At 39.9% G+C, this 17,228-nt stretch overlaps 1 protein-coding gene across 1 annotated transcript; it reads right to left on the reverse strand.

The window, feature by feature from the left end:
- Positions 1-4,430: 4,430 nt before the first annotated feature.
- On the reverse strand, positions 4,431-5,347 carry LOC124616490. The gene is made up of 2 exons (XM_047144802.1): positions 4,694-5,347; positions 4,431-4,619 (listed from the first exon to the last, which is right to left on the reverse strand). Exons 1-2 carry the CDS (start codon positions 5,345-5,347, stop codon positions 4,431-4,433), a joined length of 843 nt encoding a protein of 280 aa, XP_047000758.1.
- Between the last annotated feature and the right edge of the window lie 11,881 nt (positions 5,348-17,228).

The raw sequence follows: 17,228 nt of genomic DNA on the forward strand, positions 1-17,228 counted from the left end.
CTCTGCTCGCAGAACAACGGCCCTTCTTGAGTCCTTCAAGTGGGACGTTATCAACCATCCACCTTACAGCCCAGACCTGGCGCCAAGTGATTATCACCTCTTCATGCATTTGAAGAAATGGCTCGGGTCACAGGGGTTTGATGACGACGAAGAGCTCAAAGATGCGGTCACAGGCTGGCTCCAGGCACAAGCGGGTGATTTTTATGCAGAAGGAATTTCAAAGCTTGTGAAGAGATACAATAAGTGCCTCAATCGCTATGGAGACTATGTAGAAAAATAGTGCAAAGATGTAGTTGTAAGATGTATATATTAAAATATTTTTATTTAACTTGGTGTATTTTTTTAAATCAACTGGAGGTTACTTTCTGAACGGCCCTTGTATATATATACTCATAGACAAATACATATATATACATATACATATATATACGCATATACATATACATATATACACACACACACACACACACACACACACACACACATATATATATATATATATATATATATATATATATATATATATATACACTCATAGACAAATACATATATATACATATACATATGTATATACATATATACGCATATACATATACATATATATACATATATATACACAAACATATATAAATATATATATATACATATACATGCACATGCAAATATTCAAAAACCTTCTCCATGGAAACATGCGTACATAGTGAACTTTCATGGTAACCCGCAAATGATGTCAAAATCTTTTGTAAGGTACTCTCTTCAAGATCATAGACATTTTGTTTAAAAGAAATGTATGTATATATATATATATATATATATATATATATATATATATATATATATATATATATATATATACATTTCTTTTAAACGAAATGTCTATGATCTTTTTGAAATTTGAGAGCTGTCTGACACATTCACAGTCATCGTGTTGGACAATTCGCGCACAGCAAATGTCGTTTAATAGTTGCAAACCATTTTTGGTTGAGTGAATGTGTTATATTGGCTGCAAAAAACCTTGATGTTAACGAAATGAATTTTCAGATTCAAAATATGACACCTGGCGAATTGCTGACATACAAGTCGGTTTATTCCGTTACTAACCAAGATGATGTAGTCAACTATCCTACGGAATTTTTAAATTCGCTGGATTTCCCTGGATTACCGCCTCCCAATCTGTAATTAAGTCGGATCGGCAATCATGTTGCGAAAGGTAAAGCAGCCACGTCTTTGTAATGGCACCCGGCTTGCGGGGAAGAAGTTAAAGAACAACGTAATCGAAGCCACAATTTTAAAAGGAAAGTACAAAGGTGAGGACAGTTTGATTCCAATATCACTAAGATTCCGACCGACATGCCATTCGACTTTAAACGGTTATAATTTCCAGTGCAGCTTACATTTGCCATGTCGATAGATAAATCGCAGGGGCAGTTGTTATATGTTTGTGGCATCAATCTTGAAAATCATGTTTTTCACATGGCTATTTGTATGTCGCATATTGCCCTGTCGGGACACCTTCAACTTCATTTGTTTATGCACCAGAAAACAAAACTATCAATGCTGCGTATCAAAAAGTATTACAATAAATGCTACCTAGCAATAAACTTTGACACTGATTCACTGATCACCACAAAAGTTGACAGATATATATGAGTTTTCATAGATAGGTGAAGAGGAGATGAACTGAGGTGGCGGAATCCAACAGAGAGAGGACAAGGAGAAGGATAGGGGGTGGGGGGGAGATGGGCCAAGGGATGGGTTCAAAAATGGTTCAAATGGCCCTGAGCAATATGGGACTTAACTTCTGAGGTCATCAGTCCCCTAGAACTTAGAACTACTTAAACCTAACTAACCTAAGGACATCACACACATCCATGCCCGAGGCAGGATTCGAACCTGCAACCGTAGCGGTCGCGCAGTTCCAGACTGTAGCGCCTAGAACTGCTTGGCGACTTCGGCCAGCCAAGGGATGGGGAGTGGGGGGGGGGGTGGAGGTGATCAAAGAGATAGTGGGAGAGGACTAAATGGATAGAGAGGAAATACGGGAGGGAAGATGGACTACGAGAGTATGGAATAAATAAATGCCCAGGCAACGCAATGCAGTCTGTGCTGCACTTTTCAACACCGAAACGGATGGATATTTGTACTAAAGAAGTGAACCTCCACCCCCCAAAAAGAAGATTGGTCACCTCCCCAGAAGAATAAATTATCTACGCCACTGTACTGCAATGAGAACCAAATTAAGATTTTGGAAGTTTAGATTCTTTAACTTTAGTATGATTCAGCCAAGTATGACACCAATTATATAAATATTTATCTACGTTTCCAGGATGTATTTTACTGGTTCTGTGAATTCATTCGAAGTTGGAAAAATCATTCTAAATTGCCAAAATGCATTTTAACAAAATCGAAGGACTTGTTTCGTATCCAGTTCGCCTAAAAACTATAGTACTGGGAATACAATGGCGACCCTGAGCCATTTTTCGCGGCTCCTACGTTTGCGTCATGAGAGTCCACACTTGTAGTCTAGGTCTGCATCATGGGGGACCATATTTCGGACCATCATGATGCAGACTAAGACGACGAGTGTTTACTTGCATGATGAAAATCTAAACGACGACTCTAGACCCTCATAACACAGACCTAAACGACGAGTCTGAATCCTCATGACGCAGATATAGACGCTGTGGAGAGTGGCTCAGAGTTTCCATTATATTCCTACTACAATACATTCATGGAAAAAGACGCTCTTCATTTTAGGAGTATTTGTAGTGTCTAGGTTTTCAGCATCTTGACTCTGCATGTGGGATTCCCCTTAATATAGAAATACAAGAATAAAATTACATTTTGCAATGTGTGTGGAACTCAACAAAATAAATTGTAATTTAAACTTATAATGTGTATTGCCTTACTCCACAAATGAATATTTTATTTTGCAGAACACTTTTCAACATAAAATCTTTACAAATTTTCCTTCAGTTCCCCTGAAAGTATTATTTAGACCAAACCAGATACTCCTAAAAATATTTGGCTACTTTTGCAAACCCAAGTAACAGAAAATGATTTACAAACAATAATTAATGTCACTTGGAAGGATTGAAATCAAAAATTTTAGTCTAAAATAAAAATGAACTGTATGCATTACAAAATTTCTATCTCAGAAATTGACGCCCAGAAAGCACAAGAAAGAAATCTGCACTCTTAATTAGTAAATTTGCGCTCAAACTCATAGTTTCCCGTTTAATGTTCTACTGTATTTTCAATGTGTCTGCTGATTAGTGTTTGAATTAATTATGACGAGATCGTTAAGTCTGTCTGCATTAAGACGTGATCGTTTTTCGCTAATTAGGTTTCCAGCGCAACTAAAAATTCTCTCACTAGACGCACTAGTGGCTGGTATATTTAATATTTTTCTTGCCACACACGCAAGTCGAGGAAGTCGTTGGGAGTTATTTTTCCACCACTGTAGAATATCTCCCTCGTTCACACAGTGTTCTTGCAAGTATCTGCTGACTTCATCATGTAGGAGAGGAGGCTCTTCTGCCCAGTCCTCAAATTTCGCCATTTTGTACGGCCCTGGATTTGTTTCTTGGTTGCTGTGATTGGGCACTTGTACTGAAACTGTACAGGTTCCAATTAATATTTGCAGAATAATGTGAAGATCGTACTACACATAGTTGAAATTATAATAGGTTTTAGATGATGCTATCATTTATCGTCCTGTAAAGTCACCAGAAGATCAAAACTAACTGCAGGACGATTTAAATAAGGTATATATTTTTGGTGTGAAAATCAGCAGTTGGCAATAAATAATGACAAGAGCGAGGTTATCCCTGTGTGTACTAAACTAAGTCCGTTAAACTTCGTTTACAAGATCAACCAGTCAAATCTAAAGGCTGTAGATTCTACTTAATACCTCTGATTACAATTACGACCTACTTAAATAGGAATGGACACACAGAAAATGCTGTAGGCGTTTTAATGACAAAACACTCTTTTGGAGCATTGCTACGAAGTTGGAGAGCCTTACTATTGACGGAAGAGGTCGAAAGAGTCTAAATAAGGGCAACTGGTTTGGTATTATCGTAAAACAGGGGAAAGAGTGTCGCGGAAATTACACAAGAGTTGGGGTGGTAATCATTTCAACAATGGCGTTTTTTGACGTGGCGCGATCTATATATGAAATTTCGATCACCAACTTACACCTCCGAATTCGAAGAGATATTGTTGAGTCCCATATACATTGGAAGAAATGATCATCAGAATAAAATACAAAAAAGCAGCGCTCAGACGGAGAGCTGTAGGTGTTCTATCCCGCGCGAAATTCGAGAAAAGGAGACAAATAAGCTGAAAGTGGTTCGATGAACCCTCAATTGAGCACTTGCGTGTGTCTTGCAGAGTAACCATGTACATGTAGATGAAAAATATATGCATTATCTTAGGAGCTTACCTTCAGCACACATCTGTCGTGCTGCTTGGTAAACTTCAATTTTTTCATCCTCGGTTAACTTTCTTAATGTGCGGTAGTTAGCCACCATAAACGTTGCAATTTTATGCAACATACTAACGCACATTTTCTGTTCTAGGAAGGCATCAGAGGCTTGTTTAAAAGGTTTCATGTCCTGAAAATACATTTTCTCAACATACATATTTCACAAGTGGTTCTATAATATTCAGATGGAATAAAATTACAAACCTCTTCATCGTTATCCCGTACGGTACAGTGAGTTTTTAATGCGTAAAACCACGGTAGAACTAAATGTAGGGTTGGATCCTTGTCACTCTCTAGATCAACTGTGGCTTCTTTAAACGGCTTAAGAAATTCTATAAGCTGGCCAGTTATATGGTGGTCATAACCCAGCATCTTATCAGAGGCACCTTCATTATGTAAAACAGCCTTCACTGAATCAATCTGAGAATGGACTGATACAAGCATGTCAAAATAACCATTCCAACGAGTTGAAACCCACTGCTTTAAAGATGAGTTCAGTCTCACACAGAGACCTCTTCTCTTGAAGTACGAAACCGTAGCCCGCACTGTATTAAGAATGGCTAATATATTTGGAACATTTTCTTTCAAAAACTGTTCGCTCAGAACATGTTTCAAGACTGTGTTTATACTATGAGCCATGCATGGAAGACGCTGATATACTTCGAGAGCTTTGACAATGTTACTGCCCTGGTCTGTGACAAACGTAATTTTGGCAATGTCTTCACGAGAAACACCCATAGTTTCTAAGCCATCTTCCAACTCGTTTCGAATATTCGAGCCAGTTTTTGGGCAGTCAGGAAATGCAGAGCACATTAGTACATACTTATTCAAACGCCAGTCTGAATTTATGTAATGCATTGTCACGGACATGTAATGCACCCCTTTGTAATTGTCTGTCCATAGATCAATTTTACTGGCACATATACCAGAACGAATCGCATGCACTATATCTGGGAGCATTTTGCTGCGCACTTTATCAGCTAAGGTTTGAACTTTCCTAGCTACTGTCACTCGGGAAGGCATAACATTTTTAATATCAACTGAGCCATATTTTTTACCTATGTCGATCAGTGTCTGCCCTAAATTAAGAAATCCTTCTCCCTCTATACTGCTAAATGGTCTCAGGTCCTTAGCACACATTTCGACGCACTTTTCGGCCACTAAATCTTTGTCCTCTTTCAAGATATTTACGGAGTGAGGGAACTGCTTGTCAAATTTGCACACATGTCGTAACGTACTCGAGGTTCCCGAATAAGTACTTAAGAGCTTTTTACATAGTTTGCATTGAGACACACCTACCGATTTATTTGAAGCGGCCTCATAAACACACGAAAACGTTTCCCATGCGGCACTTGTGCTCTGTTTCGTTATCAGCATGTATTCGCCAGTTGTCAATTTTTTTTCAATCTCACTAAAGTTCGACCTATTCATTGTGCTGCCTCCACCGTTGCGATAAATGAACTGCAGGCTAACTACCTGGCTACTCTAGACACGGTAGCTTGACAGCGCAACCTGTCAGGCGCAGCAAGCTGAGCGGGTCCCGTGAAGCTTGGCAGGCTTGCGGGAACCCAGGTAGCCCGGGCTTGCGGGAGCCCGTATCGCCCGCATTGCCCACTATGCCTCAGTACACGCGCACTCTTGTGTTTACATCACGGCAGGCTGACCTGCATGAATGGTTGCAGAGGTGCTAGGGGCAAGCAGGCTGCAAGGGGAATTTGTACACCTCTGGTACCATCAGCTTCAAATTTATCTTGAATATAATAAATTGTTGCTGATATTGGTGGCTGAGTTCTGTGCACATTACGCCATTGCCATTGTACTTCCATCATATTTTTGTACTCCCAGTACCATTTCAATATGGCTTTGCATTGCTTAAATGCAATTTATTTCATTCATAGCTGCACTGTCATCTGCTGGAAAAAGGGCGCCAAAATCTGTTGAGAAAACAATGGACTACACTTCCGTGTAAAATTGCAACATATGTCATTTTGTTCTAAAGATATTGACTATCAAAGAGAATCTATATTTTTCTGTACCATTATGAATTAGAAAATTATTAAAATACATGTAAAGTAACTTGTGTGAGTTGGATAAACTTTTTATTTCTTGTTACTTTACTCATAAACAGTACATAAAAATGTAAGCATTTCTTTTCGTATAACAACATCCCAGCTTATATGACTCTAAAATAATAGAATGCTGAAAGTCAGAATCCCACAGTCAATGTTCTGACAGATCTCAGATGTTGTAAATGTACTTTGGTTTCACCAGTACCATACTAATTTTGCAATAAAACTTTGCACTAATGTGCAGAACAGTTACTACTCAATGATAACACCAATGCAAACACTCTTATACTTATATAGGATAATAATGGGGGTCAAGAATAGTTTTAAATCTCTAAAGCCTCAAATAAATTTCCATTTCACGATAATACTTACACTCAAGAACTATCATTACACTAAAATAAAAAATAGCTTTATAGTATTCACTATTCTCCAGTAATATGGACTTGAACAAGTCCACACTCTCAGTTACAATATTTTTTAGTCTATTTCGTTGTTTCAAAAAATGATGTTTTACTCTGTCACAAATAAGTAATAATAAGGAGTTGCTGAATGCTAGAACGTTATTCCTATCTCACTGATTAAGTACATTTTGCCACTTCATAAAGTATTTATTTACTTTGTTAGGGGCCAAGTCCATTATTTTAATATGATGCTAACTTTCCACATACATAAACAAACGATTCTAGACCTGTGCAGTCAGATGAACCAGAGCAGAATGAGAGCAGATCCAAACATCAGCAGGTACTGAAGCTCATAGGCAATGGCAAGGGTAGCGAAATCGTGTAGGGAAGTAGAAAACCTTTCAAATTTCGTAACTTACCCGTCAATCGATATGACAGTTTGCAAGTAGGATGTTTCCACATGTAAGTTGACTTACAGAAGTAGTTATGGGGGTTGCACGTGTTAGAAATTAGAAATTGATGCCTGTGGACATTCGGCTTATGTTAACAGAAACCTTGTAGTCTCTCTTTATAATTTTCTGTCAGATTTGTTATTCCCCTTATAGACACAAAATTCTCTTAAGAGTTGACGAAAGTTTGTACTTTCTACAATTTAACATAAGCTTTATGGGCCAATCAGTAGCTCTGCATACATCAGGACATTGCGAGGTTAGGGACAATGGTTCACTTCATTCTGGTAAGTAAGAAGTAGATGGTGTCCTCCAGTTTCAACACACAGTGGAGAGATTTGATTCTGACTATGGTCATGTAAAGTGTGGAGTACCACATTGCTTTATTCTGGATCTGTTGCTTTTCTTGCTATATAGAGGGTGTCCCAGCTATCTTGTCCACCCAAAATATCTCTGGAACAATAACAGCTATTGGAAAACGACTTTCACCGCTATCAATATAGGGCTGGGGCCCATGAATGTACATATTTGGAAACATTCTAAAACGAAAGCATATTTGTTTTTTAACACAAACTTATGTTTTTTTAAATGGACCTCCTATATTTTTTCTTCAGCAATCTATAGCATGACAAAGCACATACACAATGGCGTTGATTGTATCGCAATATTCCCATTACATCCCGAGATATTGAGACGCGAAGTTGACGCTTGAAATACCCGACATGCGCTGCTAGCGCACGTCCTGAGGCTCAGGCGTGAACCCCATGCTACCCGTAATCGCGATGTGATTGACATGCGTAATCACACCTCCATACTTATCAAGAGGTCCGAAACGAATAATACGGTCTGCTGCCATCAACTCTCATAAGCACATAATGGTTTCCCTCTTGCACGTTTTACGTATCTACGTACACAATATGAACTAGTACCGATCGGTGTACACCCGTCAGATTGTCTTATTTATCCTGCACACCCAAAATAAGATTTATCTAATGCGTTATATGACCCATTGTACCTGTCGCGCAGGGCCTGGCTCTATCTAGTCAAGTGCCCAACGTAGCTCCCACCTCTGCCACAGTTACCACTTCACCTTGTTTATGATTTGCGACCCATGCAAACCCCTGTACTCCACCACCCTCCGAGCATCCCATTTGTTGTTGCTTTGGCCTGCAGTACACCGCTTGCCAGTGTAGTCGTGCATCAGAGTAATCTAGTGACGGCACGGAGGTAGTACACATTGTGAATAAACGTTGTGTTGTGGAACTTACACTGTACAGTATAATGTACACACATGAAGATATGGTAGAAAAGCTGCTGATCTATGGAGAATGTACGATGACGGGAAATACGTTATGAGATTGCTTGTTTGTTGATAGTACTGTTAGCAAACATTATGATTATTAAGTTAATATGTCTGTTTTCTACCCTACTCTACATACCTGTACTGTACCCTGTTGTAGGTGGACGAAATGCTGTTCAGGCAGAACGACTGTACAGAAGACGATTCCCTGACAAGCCATCGCCTTCGCGCCGGATGTTTGGTCGTCTCGCATCTCGTCTACGAGAAATGGGAAGCTTAAATCCAAGACGTCGACATCGTCCTAGAACACGCACAGATGAACGTGCTGAAGTTGCTGTGCTCGCTACCATAGCTGTGAATCCTCAAATCAGCACACGTCAAATTGAATGTGAAGTTGGTGTGTCGAAATCAAGTGCACAGCGTATTCTTAAACGTTTTCATGTTTACCATGTTCATTTACACCAGGATCTTCATGGATATGACTTCCGCAATAGGATAACATTTTGTCGGTGGGCTCAGCAAAAACTTGTGACTAATCCAAATTTTTTAGCAGATGTTCTCTTTACCGACGAGGCATCATTCTCCAACAAAGGAATTGTCAATATGAGGAATATGCATTATTGGTCCTCAGACAATCCAAAATGGCTCCGTCAGGTAGAGGATCAACGTTCGTGGAAAGTTAATGTTTGGTGTGGGATTATTGGAGATAGCATTATCGGACCTTTCTTTATAAATGGCATCCAAAATGGCAGACAATACTCCAGATTTATACGACACAATCTTCCTGTTATATTGGACACCATACCTCTGAACCGGAGAATGGTCATGTGGTATCAGCATGACGGATGCCCTGCACATAACACCTTACGAGCACGACGACTTCTGAACTGTAAGTTCCCTGGTAGGTGGATTGGACGAGGTGGCCCAGTTAGGTGGCCTGCCTGATCTCTGGACCTTACACCACTGGATTATTTTCTTTGGGGAGCAGTGAAGGATGCTGTTTACCAACATGAACCAACAACATCAGAGGACATTGAAGCAATGCATTATTGATGCTTGTACAGCCATCAAAGAGGAAACAGTAGTATGAAGTAAGGCATCCTTCATCCGCGGAGTGACCCTATGTATGCAAGCCAATGGGCATCACTTTGAGCATGAGATGTGAACGCTATGTTTAGTATGTAGTGCTGGTATCACAGTGGAAGTTTCTACAAAGGGCCATTTTACCCAGTGATGTTAAGAAACATTTGTTTGCAACAATTTGTCATTTAACACATTAGATAAACATAACATTGATAATTATGTGATAATAAAACTAATTGGTTAAACATGTTTACATTCATCTTCTATGTCCTACCTGAACTTCCCAAATCAAAATATTTTTACCTAAACAACGGTAAAACCTTTAGTCCACTTGCTCGTTTCACTAAAACCATTAACATGAATCTTACTATTACGAGTGAATGATTAACTCTCACTTGTGTTAGATCTACAGTAAAGTAAAGTTTTAACGTTGAATGGCATTACCTTTTTAGTAACGGATTAACGATAAGTGAAGTTAACTTTGTGACTAACGTTGCGGTACACAGATATGTTACAGAACCGCATCACCCCTAGCCTATGGGATAAATACCTGCTGGAATGTACGACGTTAATGCAGGATGCCAGCAGACTGTATTATTCGTTTCGGACCTCTTGATAAGTATGGAAATGTGATTAGGCATGTCAATCACATCGCGACTACGGGCAGCATGGGGCTCACGCCTGAGCATCAGGACATGCGCTAGCAGCGCATGTCAGGTGTTTCAAGCATCAACTTCGCGTCTCAATATCTCGGGATGTAATGGGAATATTGCAATGCAATCAACGCCATTGTGTATGTGCTTTGTCATGCTATGGATTTCTGAAGAAAAAATATAGGAGGTCCTTTTAAAAAAACATAAGTTTGTGTTAAAAAACACATATGCTTTCGTTTTAGAATGTTTACAAATACGTACATTCATGGGCCCCAGCCCTACATTGATAGTGTTGAAAGTCGTTTTCCAATAGCTGTTATTGTTGCAGAGATATTTTGGGTGGACAAGATAGCTGGGACACCCTGATATACCACTGAAGTAATATCAGAGATCTTGACACTGGACTGCAACAAAACGCAGTGTATACAGCTGTTGACAAGAAGCCCTTGAAAATGCCAATATTTTATTGTTACAAATTGGGCAAACAGCTGATAATTTTAAATTCTTAGGACTGAGATTCGATAGAAGGCTTTCTTAAAGTATCACATTAAAAATCTTGTGCAGAATCAGAATGGTGCTCCTATTGCTATAATAATGACCTCCACTCTCTCTGACATTCAAACATAAACGCTTGTTTACTTTTCTTAATTTCACTCTATTATCCCATACAGTGGTTTCTCATTTTGGAGTAATTCTGTACACTAACCAAAATTTTCTTACCCGAAAAAGGTCAGCCAGACCTATCTGCGGCATGTAGTCGCTGTTTACGTGACTTCAAATGTAACTACACCATCTCAGTACACATTTTTGGTCATGGTTTTTTTTATGTTAATATTGGCACGTGCAGAAGAAACTGCAACATTCATTCAGTGAACAGTGCATCAACAAACATGTGCACTTTTTGCAACACTTCCTTAAGCAATGTGCAAAAATGGATGCACTATTCAGTAGATTTCATTTTCGTTAGGCCTCCAACAGAACTGAAGAAGTGAGTAATAAACCCCAAGTGTTCAAATCCAAGTCGAAAGATTTCCGGCACAGTCTTTCTATTCTGTATCACAGCTCCTGGCAGTAGCTGAGAACGTTTCTTTGTTGTGTGTTATTTATTCTTGTATCGTTTTTCACAATTCTTTGTATACAATTTTTTATATATTGAGGCAACTGAGTAAACCTCACAGTATCTAATAAGTTTGAATTTTTACCTGAAGTGAGTGGGGAAGAGCCTCATCCAGCTCTAGGTCGAAGTGGGCCGCAGGAGACGTCCAGCACAGAATCTAAGTGTATGTCTGTACCAGATTAGACTGAGCTAGGCTAGATAGTAGCCATGGCAAGGGCATAAGGCAAATGGTACAGGACAAATTAGGAATAGGGCAGCAAGTCACAAGTACTGTGAATCCAAGTGACAGTCTTAGCCAGATGAGAGAGTACATGGGAAGCTTGTGTTAAGATTTTTACAAAGAGGGTCAGGTTATTACTGTATGTAGAGCAGGGAACAGACTGGCTAAAGACGGGAACTGTAAGAAAATGCACACACGTTAGTGTATGTTTTCTGGAGGTCCTACAATGCCAAGGTCAATCTTGAGTCAACACTGCTGCGAGTAGTATGAACACTGACAAATGGAAGGCTGCATACGTGGCCAGCTGATATTTGTCAGTCGTTTGTGTATGACCTGCAGTAAAAGATTCTAAGGTATTTTGGCTCAACACACCTCATTTCCGAGGAAACCAACGTTAAAGTTCATAATACACAGTAGACTCAGAATTGACAGACTCGACAGGTAACTGAAAACTGAGCGTTTTTCGTCATTGTATGTATGGTACATAGACATAAATTTTCCTAGAAATCAAGGAAAGGAACTTTTATGGCTGCCACTTAGATATCTGCAAGGTGTGTGTCAGTTAATGTAAGTGACCCTGGTGCAGCGACCAATGCATCTGACTGGGGAGCAGAAAGTATGTGTTTGATTCCCATACAAATTGTGCAGATTTTTTAATTTGTGTTTTTTTCATTTCGAAATTGATAGTAACAGGAGGGTTAATGTGGCAAGTAAATTAGTCAGCAATAACAATGAGGCAGGCAAATAAATTTCTCAAATGACTTGCATTAGTATTAAGAATTAAATATTTAATCTCGGTCACTTTACAATAGCTCTTTCACTCGCTGTGTTACATGTCCTCAGTTTCCTTTGAACAACTAAGTGGATGGACTTGTCATATACACATTTGAAGTAGAAAAACTCGCAGTAGAATGAACATCTACTGAATACAGACTTATGCCCACAACATTGGTCCTTCGAAATATTCGGCAGAAAACAGACTTTGTTTACATTTTAAAATATTTCTTTTTCGAGAATTAATTTTGATACATGCTATGACAATGACTGAAAATTCGGTGCTGAAAGCTGATTATGAATTATGCTGTGAATCGTTATTGCATATGTGTGATTGTGCAATTCCACTGGATTTCCAGAGGCAAATATCAATTTTGAAGCCGCTAAATAAAGTTTTTAACTTAGCAATAAAAATAAAAATCACATGTATGGCACATAGGTGTGTAGTTTTTCAGTATTACTGCAGCATGTAAGTTAGTTAACACTCGTCATCTAAAAATGTGCTAACATCTATGACAGTATTAGTTTTCCCACTCCAGGAATCCTGTGTTGACAGAATCTGTTATCAGCATTGCATAGGTTTACAACATTCTAAAGATCTGTTTTATAGCCTGAATGTCAATTTCCCTGATTTGGAGAAAATGAAATAATCAATTTTTACTGAGTAGGTTGTATGATTGACCTCTTCTATATGTCAAGGCACAAATTAATCGCCGGCCGCGGTGGTCTAGCGGTTCTAGGCGCGCAGTCCGGAACCGCGCGACTGCTACGGTCGCAGGTTCGAATCCTGCCTCGGGCATGGATGTACGTGATGTCCTTAGGTTAGTTAGGTTTAAGTTGTTCTAAGTTCTAGGGGACTGATGACCACAGATGTTAAGTCCCATAGTGCTCAGAGCCATTTGAACCATTTTTTTAACCACAAATTAATCATTAGTTTCTTATAAGTCCAGAAAAAACTTTTGGCAACAATTTTCGAAATGCTGTGATGGAATATTGCACTGTGTCAAAGTGCATTATTTTATGCATACTAACGACGGTTACGAGGATTTGTTTTTCTCTCTTATCTGATAACATGCATAGAATTCTCGTCTTTACAACTGTCTTACTCAGAACTGTTTTCATACAAACAGGTTTAAAATTTTAATGTTTTTACTAATGCAAGTCATTTGAGAAATTTACTTGTCTACTTCGCTATTATTCTTTAGTGATTTAATTACTTTATCAACCCTCTATTAGTACCAATTTTGATGTGAAAGAAATACAAATAAAAAAATTGCTGAATACATCTGGGAATCGAAACCAGGTTCTCCACAGTGTATACCTTATGGGTACATAAACGACAGTTGTAATAGGATTTCTACGAAAATATGCATTTGTGAACCCCATATATGATCATGGAAAGTACTGTTTTCACTTATCTATCTATTCTGTCAGTTTTGAGTCAGTTACACATAATGAACTTTAGGAATTCTTTTCTTAAAGACAGAGGGCTGTTGAGCTAAAATATCTTACATTCTTTCACTTTAGGTTGTACACAAGTGACCTACCAAATATGAGCCAAATCTGTTGGTCATGCCTGAGGCTTTCCCCTTGTGAACTGAGCAGGCGGCTGCTGGCTGAAATGAAATCTCATATGAGTGCAGTGCCTCTTGCTAAAGTTGGTAGTTGAGGATGTACTAGACAAGAGCTGCACCTGAATAAGAGGGGGAAAGATTGGTTGACTGAGCTTCTTGGAGAAAATGTATTTGGGGAGGAAGGGGGGACACAGTCACATAAAGCAAGATCTCTGTGGCTACCAGTGTCAGTGAGCTACCTTTTTTAGATTTGTATCAGGATTCAAGCATCCTATAATTAAAGAGGTTAAAATAATAGCATAGAATTACAAAATACCTAAGAATGCATAGAAAAGTAAAGTTACCTTATTTCATCAGAATATTAGGCGACTGAGCAATAAGGGAGAAGAGCTTCGTGTTTGTTTGGAAAAAGTAGAGAGCTCTGAAAAGATAACATGCTGTGCCTATCTAAGCACGACATAACTACAGGGCTAGAAAAGATAAATATAAGAAATTACGCTTTAGCATGGCCAGACGGAAACTTCCAAATGTCGACAAACTACGTGTCTACAATCTGTACTTACACGTCCATTACGTATATTCTCGTACAGGGGAGACATTTTACTTTAAAGTCGCCTTCCCAGTGTCAGCAGACAAATATGGTATCACAGTGTCTGTAGTATTCGAAGCTATGAAGCTGCTGCACCATGAATAAGTACAGGCATGGGTTTGAGGAATTCTTATAAATTTCGTACAGATATGGCTGGAAGGCAGTAGGTAAGGGACCGATTGGTACACTGGATGGCAGGTGCAGGCGAAGTTGATATTTTGCAAACGAGTATGCGAAACAGGTTTACGACACCGGTCACAGGCTAGAAGGGACAGCCCGGTGGACACCGTGTACAAATGTGAAGAAATCAGGGCAGCACACGGCACTGACGTGCTGTGAAGAACCCATCCATTGCAATTATAACAGCGACTAGTGGCCAGTGTGTAAGGGCGGAAGCAGCCTGAGGAAAGCTGGTGTTGTAATTATCAAAGAGCACTCAACTCGTCCCTCCCAGAGGAACTATGTAAGAGGTGTAGAGAAAAGACACGTAAATTAGCGAGCCTGGAGGCTCACATGGGCAGTTGTGTCGCAATTTGATTCATGTCTATAACAGGAGAAAATGACGATTGTTTAAGTTGCAGTACAACCATGACGACCTTTCGGTGATGGATATCGGTGAGCAACCAGCCCACTGTAGCTACCTCCAACATCTGTGATGGCATGTCACACTATCGCACCTTGGGGATACATCGGCATGGAGAGTGAGGGGGCTGCTAGCCTCTGCACTCTGAGTGGCAACGTCCAGCAGACTCCAAGCTGCCGTCCACAAGGTTAGGAGTGCACCTTGTGGGTGCAGAGCCGTCTGGAGGCACTAAATGAGTTGCCCTGTTTGGTTGGCCAGAGCTGCGAAGGCTCACTACAACAACGGCGGTTGGCTGTTTCCCTTCGGCGCTGTTCTTGGGGCCCACGAGTCGCACTTGAGGGAGCATTCAGTCATGTCCCGGGCCGTGGGCACAGTTAACACGCGCAGTAGTCACTTAGCCGTGGTACGAGCAGGATTGCTACGTCCTCAAGCCTGGGCAACTGGCACTGATACTGCAGATACCAGCATTTGTGTTGGCGATAATGTAAGCACAGTGCATGACACCATCTCCGAGTTCAGCAGACTGCCTATTGCGTATCTTCGATGTAATAAAAGTCAACGACACACTTGTCTGTGTTTCTCTGCACGCTATGGCGTGAGTCATCCCTCTCTCCCACACCATACCGTGAGTTACGTGGGTTGTAACAATTTGGTGTCAAAAAGTGGTCGAGTCGCTTTCCAACACAATACAGTGCATCGGAAAGTGTCAGTTCACTTTCAGCACTATGTTTTGATGAGAGTGTTGGTTTTGGAGAGTAGTGAGTGAGGCAGTGGCACTTGTCATCAGTTTTATTTGTATTATTTTTATGTTAGCTCTCGTCGATAGAGTTAGTTGTGTGAGCTAGGGTACAAGAGTTTAGATTTACTTTTGTGAAGTCACAGGACCCGTCGACTTGTCTTTGTTTAGAGGTAATGGTGGACATGGTAATTTGGTGCCAGCGAGATGTCTATTTTGCAATTTGTCTGGGCACGAGTTGCAGTGTACCAGCGCTACAGCAGCTCTTTGTTCTGTATGTAGGCGTACTTGTCATCTGTCTCGTAGTTGTGTTCAGTGTAGATGGGCGATTATTAATTCGTGTCAAATTTTTTTGTGTAGAGTTGAATGGAAGTTTGTATTTCGTCTCGTTTGAAAAAAAATCTGTTGCATTAGGGTGATACTAGAGTATACATAACGGTGAACATGCGTGCTCCTACTGCAGATGCAGTTGCTGCTTTAACTCGGCAAGTGCAAGTGTTAACAGAGCAGTCTGAGAGTATGAAGGAAAGAAATTTCGAACTTAATCGTGTGTTAGAGGCTCATAGAGAGAGTCATGATCAGTCACAATCAGAGTCTCGGGAAAGTAAATCTGTATTGAGAGTGCCTTCTGTGCCATATGATCCGGCAGCGATCGCACTGATTAATCCCTTCTCGGGCAAGGCAACAGATGATGCGACAATTTTCGTCAAGGATATTAGGGACGCTGAGGAAGCACATGGGTGGTCAGATGAAGTAACCCTGTATGTTGCTAATATGCGTTTGGCGTGGGACCACAGAGCATATGTTGTCTACCACAAGACATTGAACAAAGCACATACGTTCCAGGAGTGGGCTGCGGGATTGTGCTGGCAGTACCAAAAGCGGAGCAGTGCGCGATTGTTTCGGGAGAAATTTAGTACGTTATCTATCCAGCACAACGAGTCTGCGGAAGCCTTCTTGGGTATAATCCGTAAACTAAACGCAAAGACAGATCCAGAAAACAGAAGCTAACAGAGTACTGTTGCAAGAGGCAGAAAACAGAGCGGTGGATTTTTTTTTTTTTTTTTTTTTTTTTTTTTTTTTTTTTTTTTTTTTTTTTTTTGGGTGGTATCCTTTCTGAAATGTTATGGGGGGTACAGATGGAGAACTCGGAGAACTTAAGAGTCAGCTCTTAGGATCGCAACACTTGAA

The sequence above is a fragment of the Schistocerca americana genome, chromosome 5 (genome assembly GCF_021461395.2).
Source record: "Schistocerca americana isolate TAMUIC-IGC-003095 chromosome 5, iqSchAmer2.1, whole genome shotgun sequence".
NCBI lineage: Eukaryota > Metazoa > Arthropoda > Insecta > Orthoptera > Acrididae > Schistocerca > Schistocerca americana.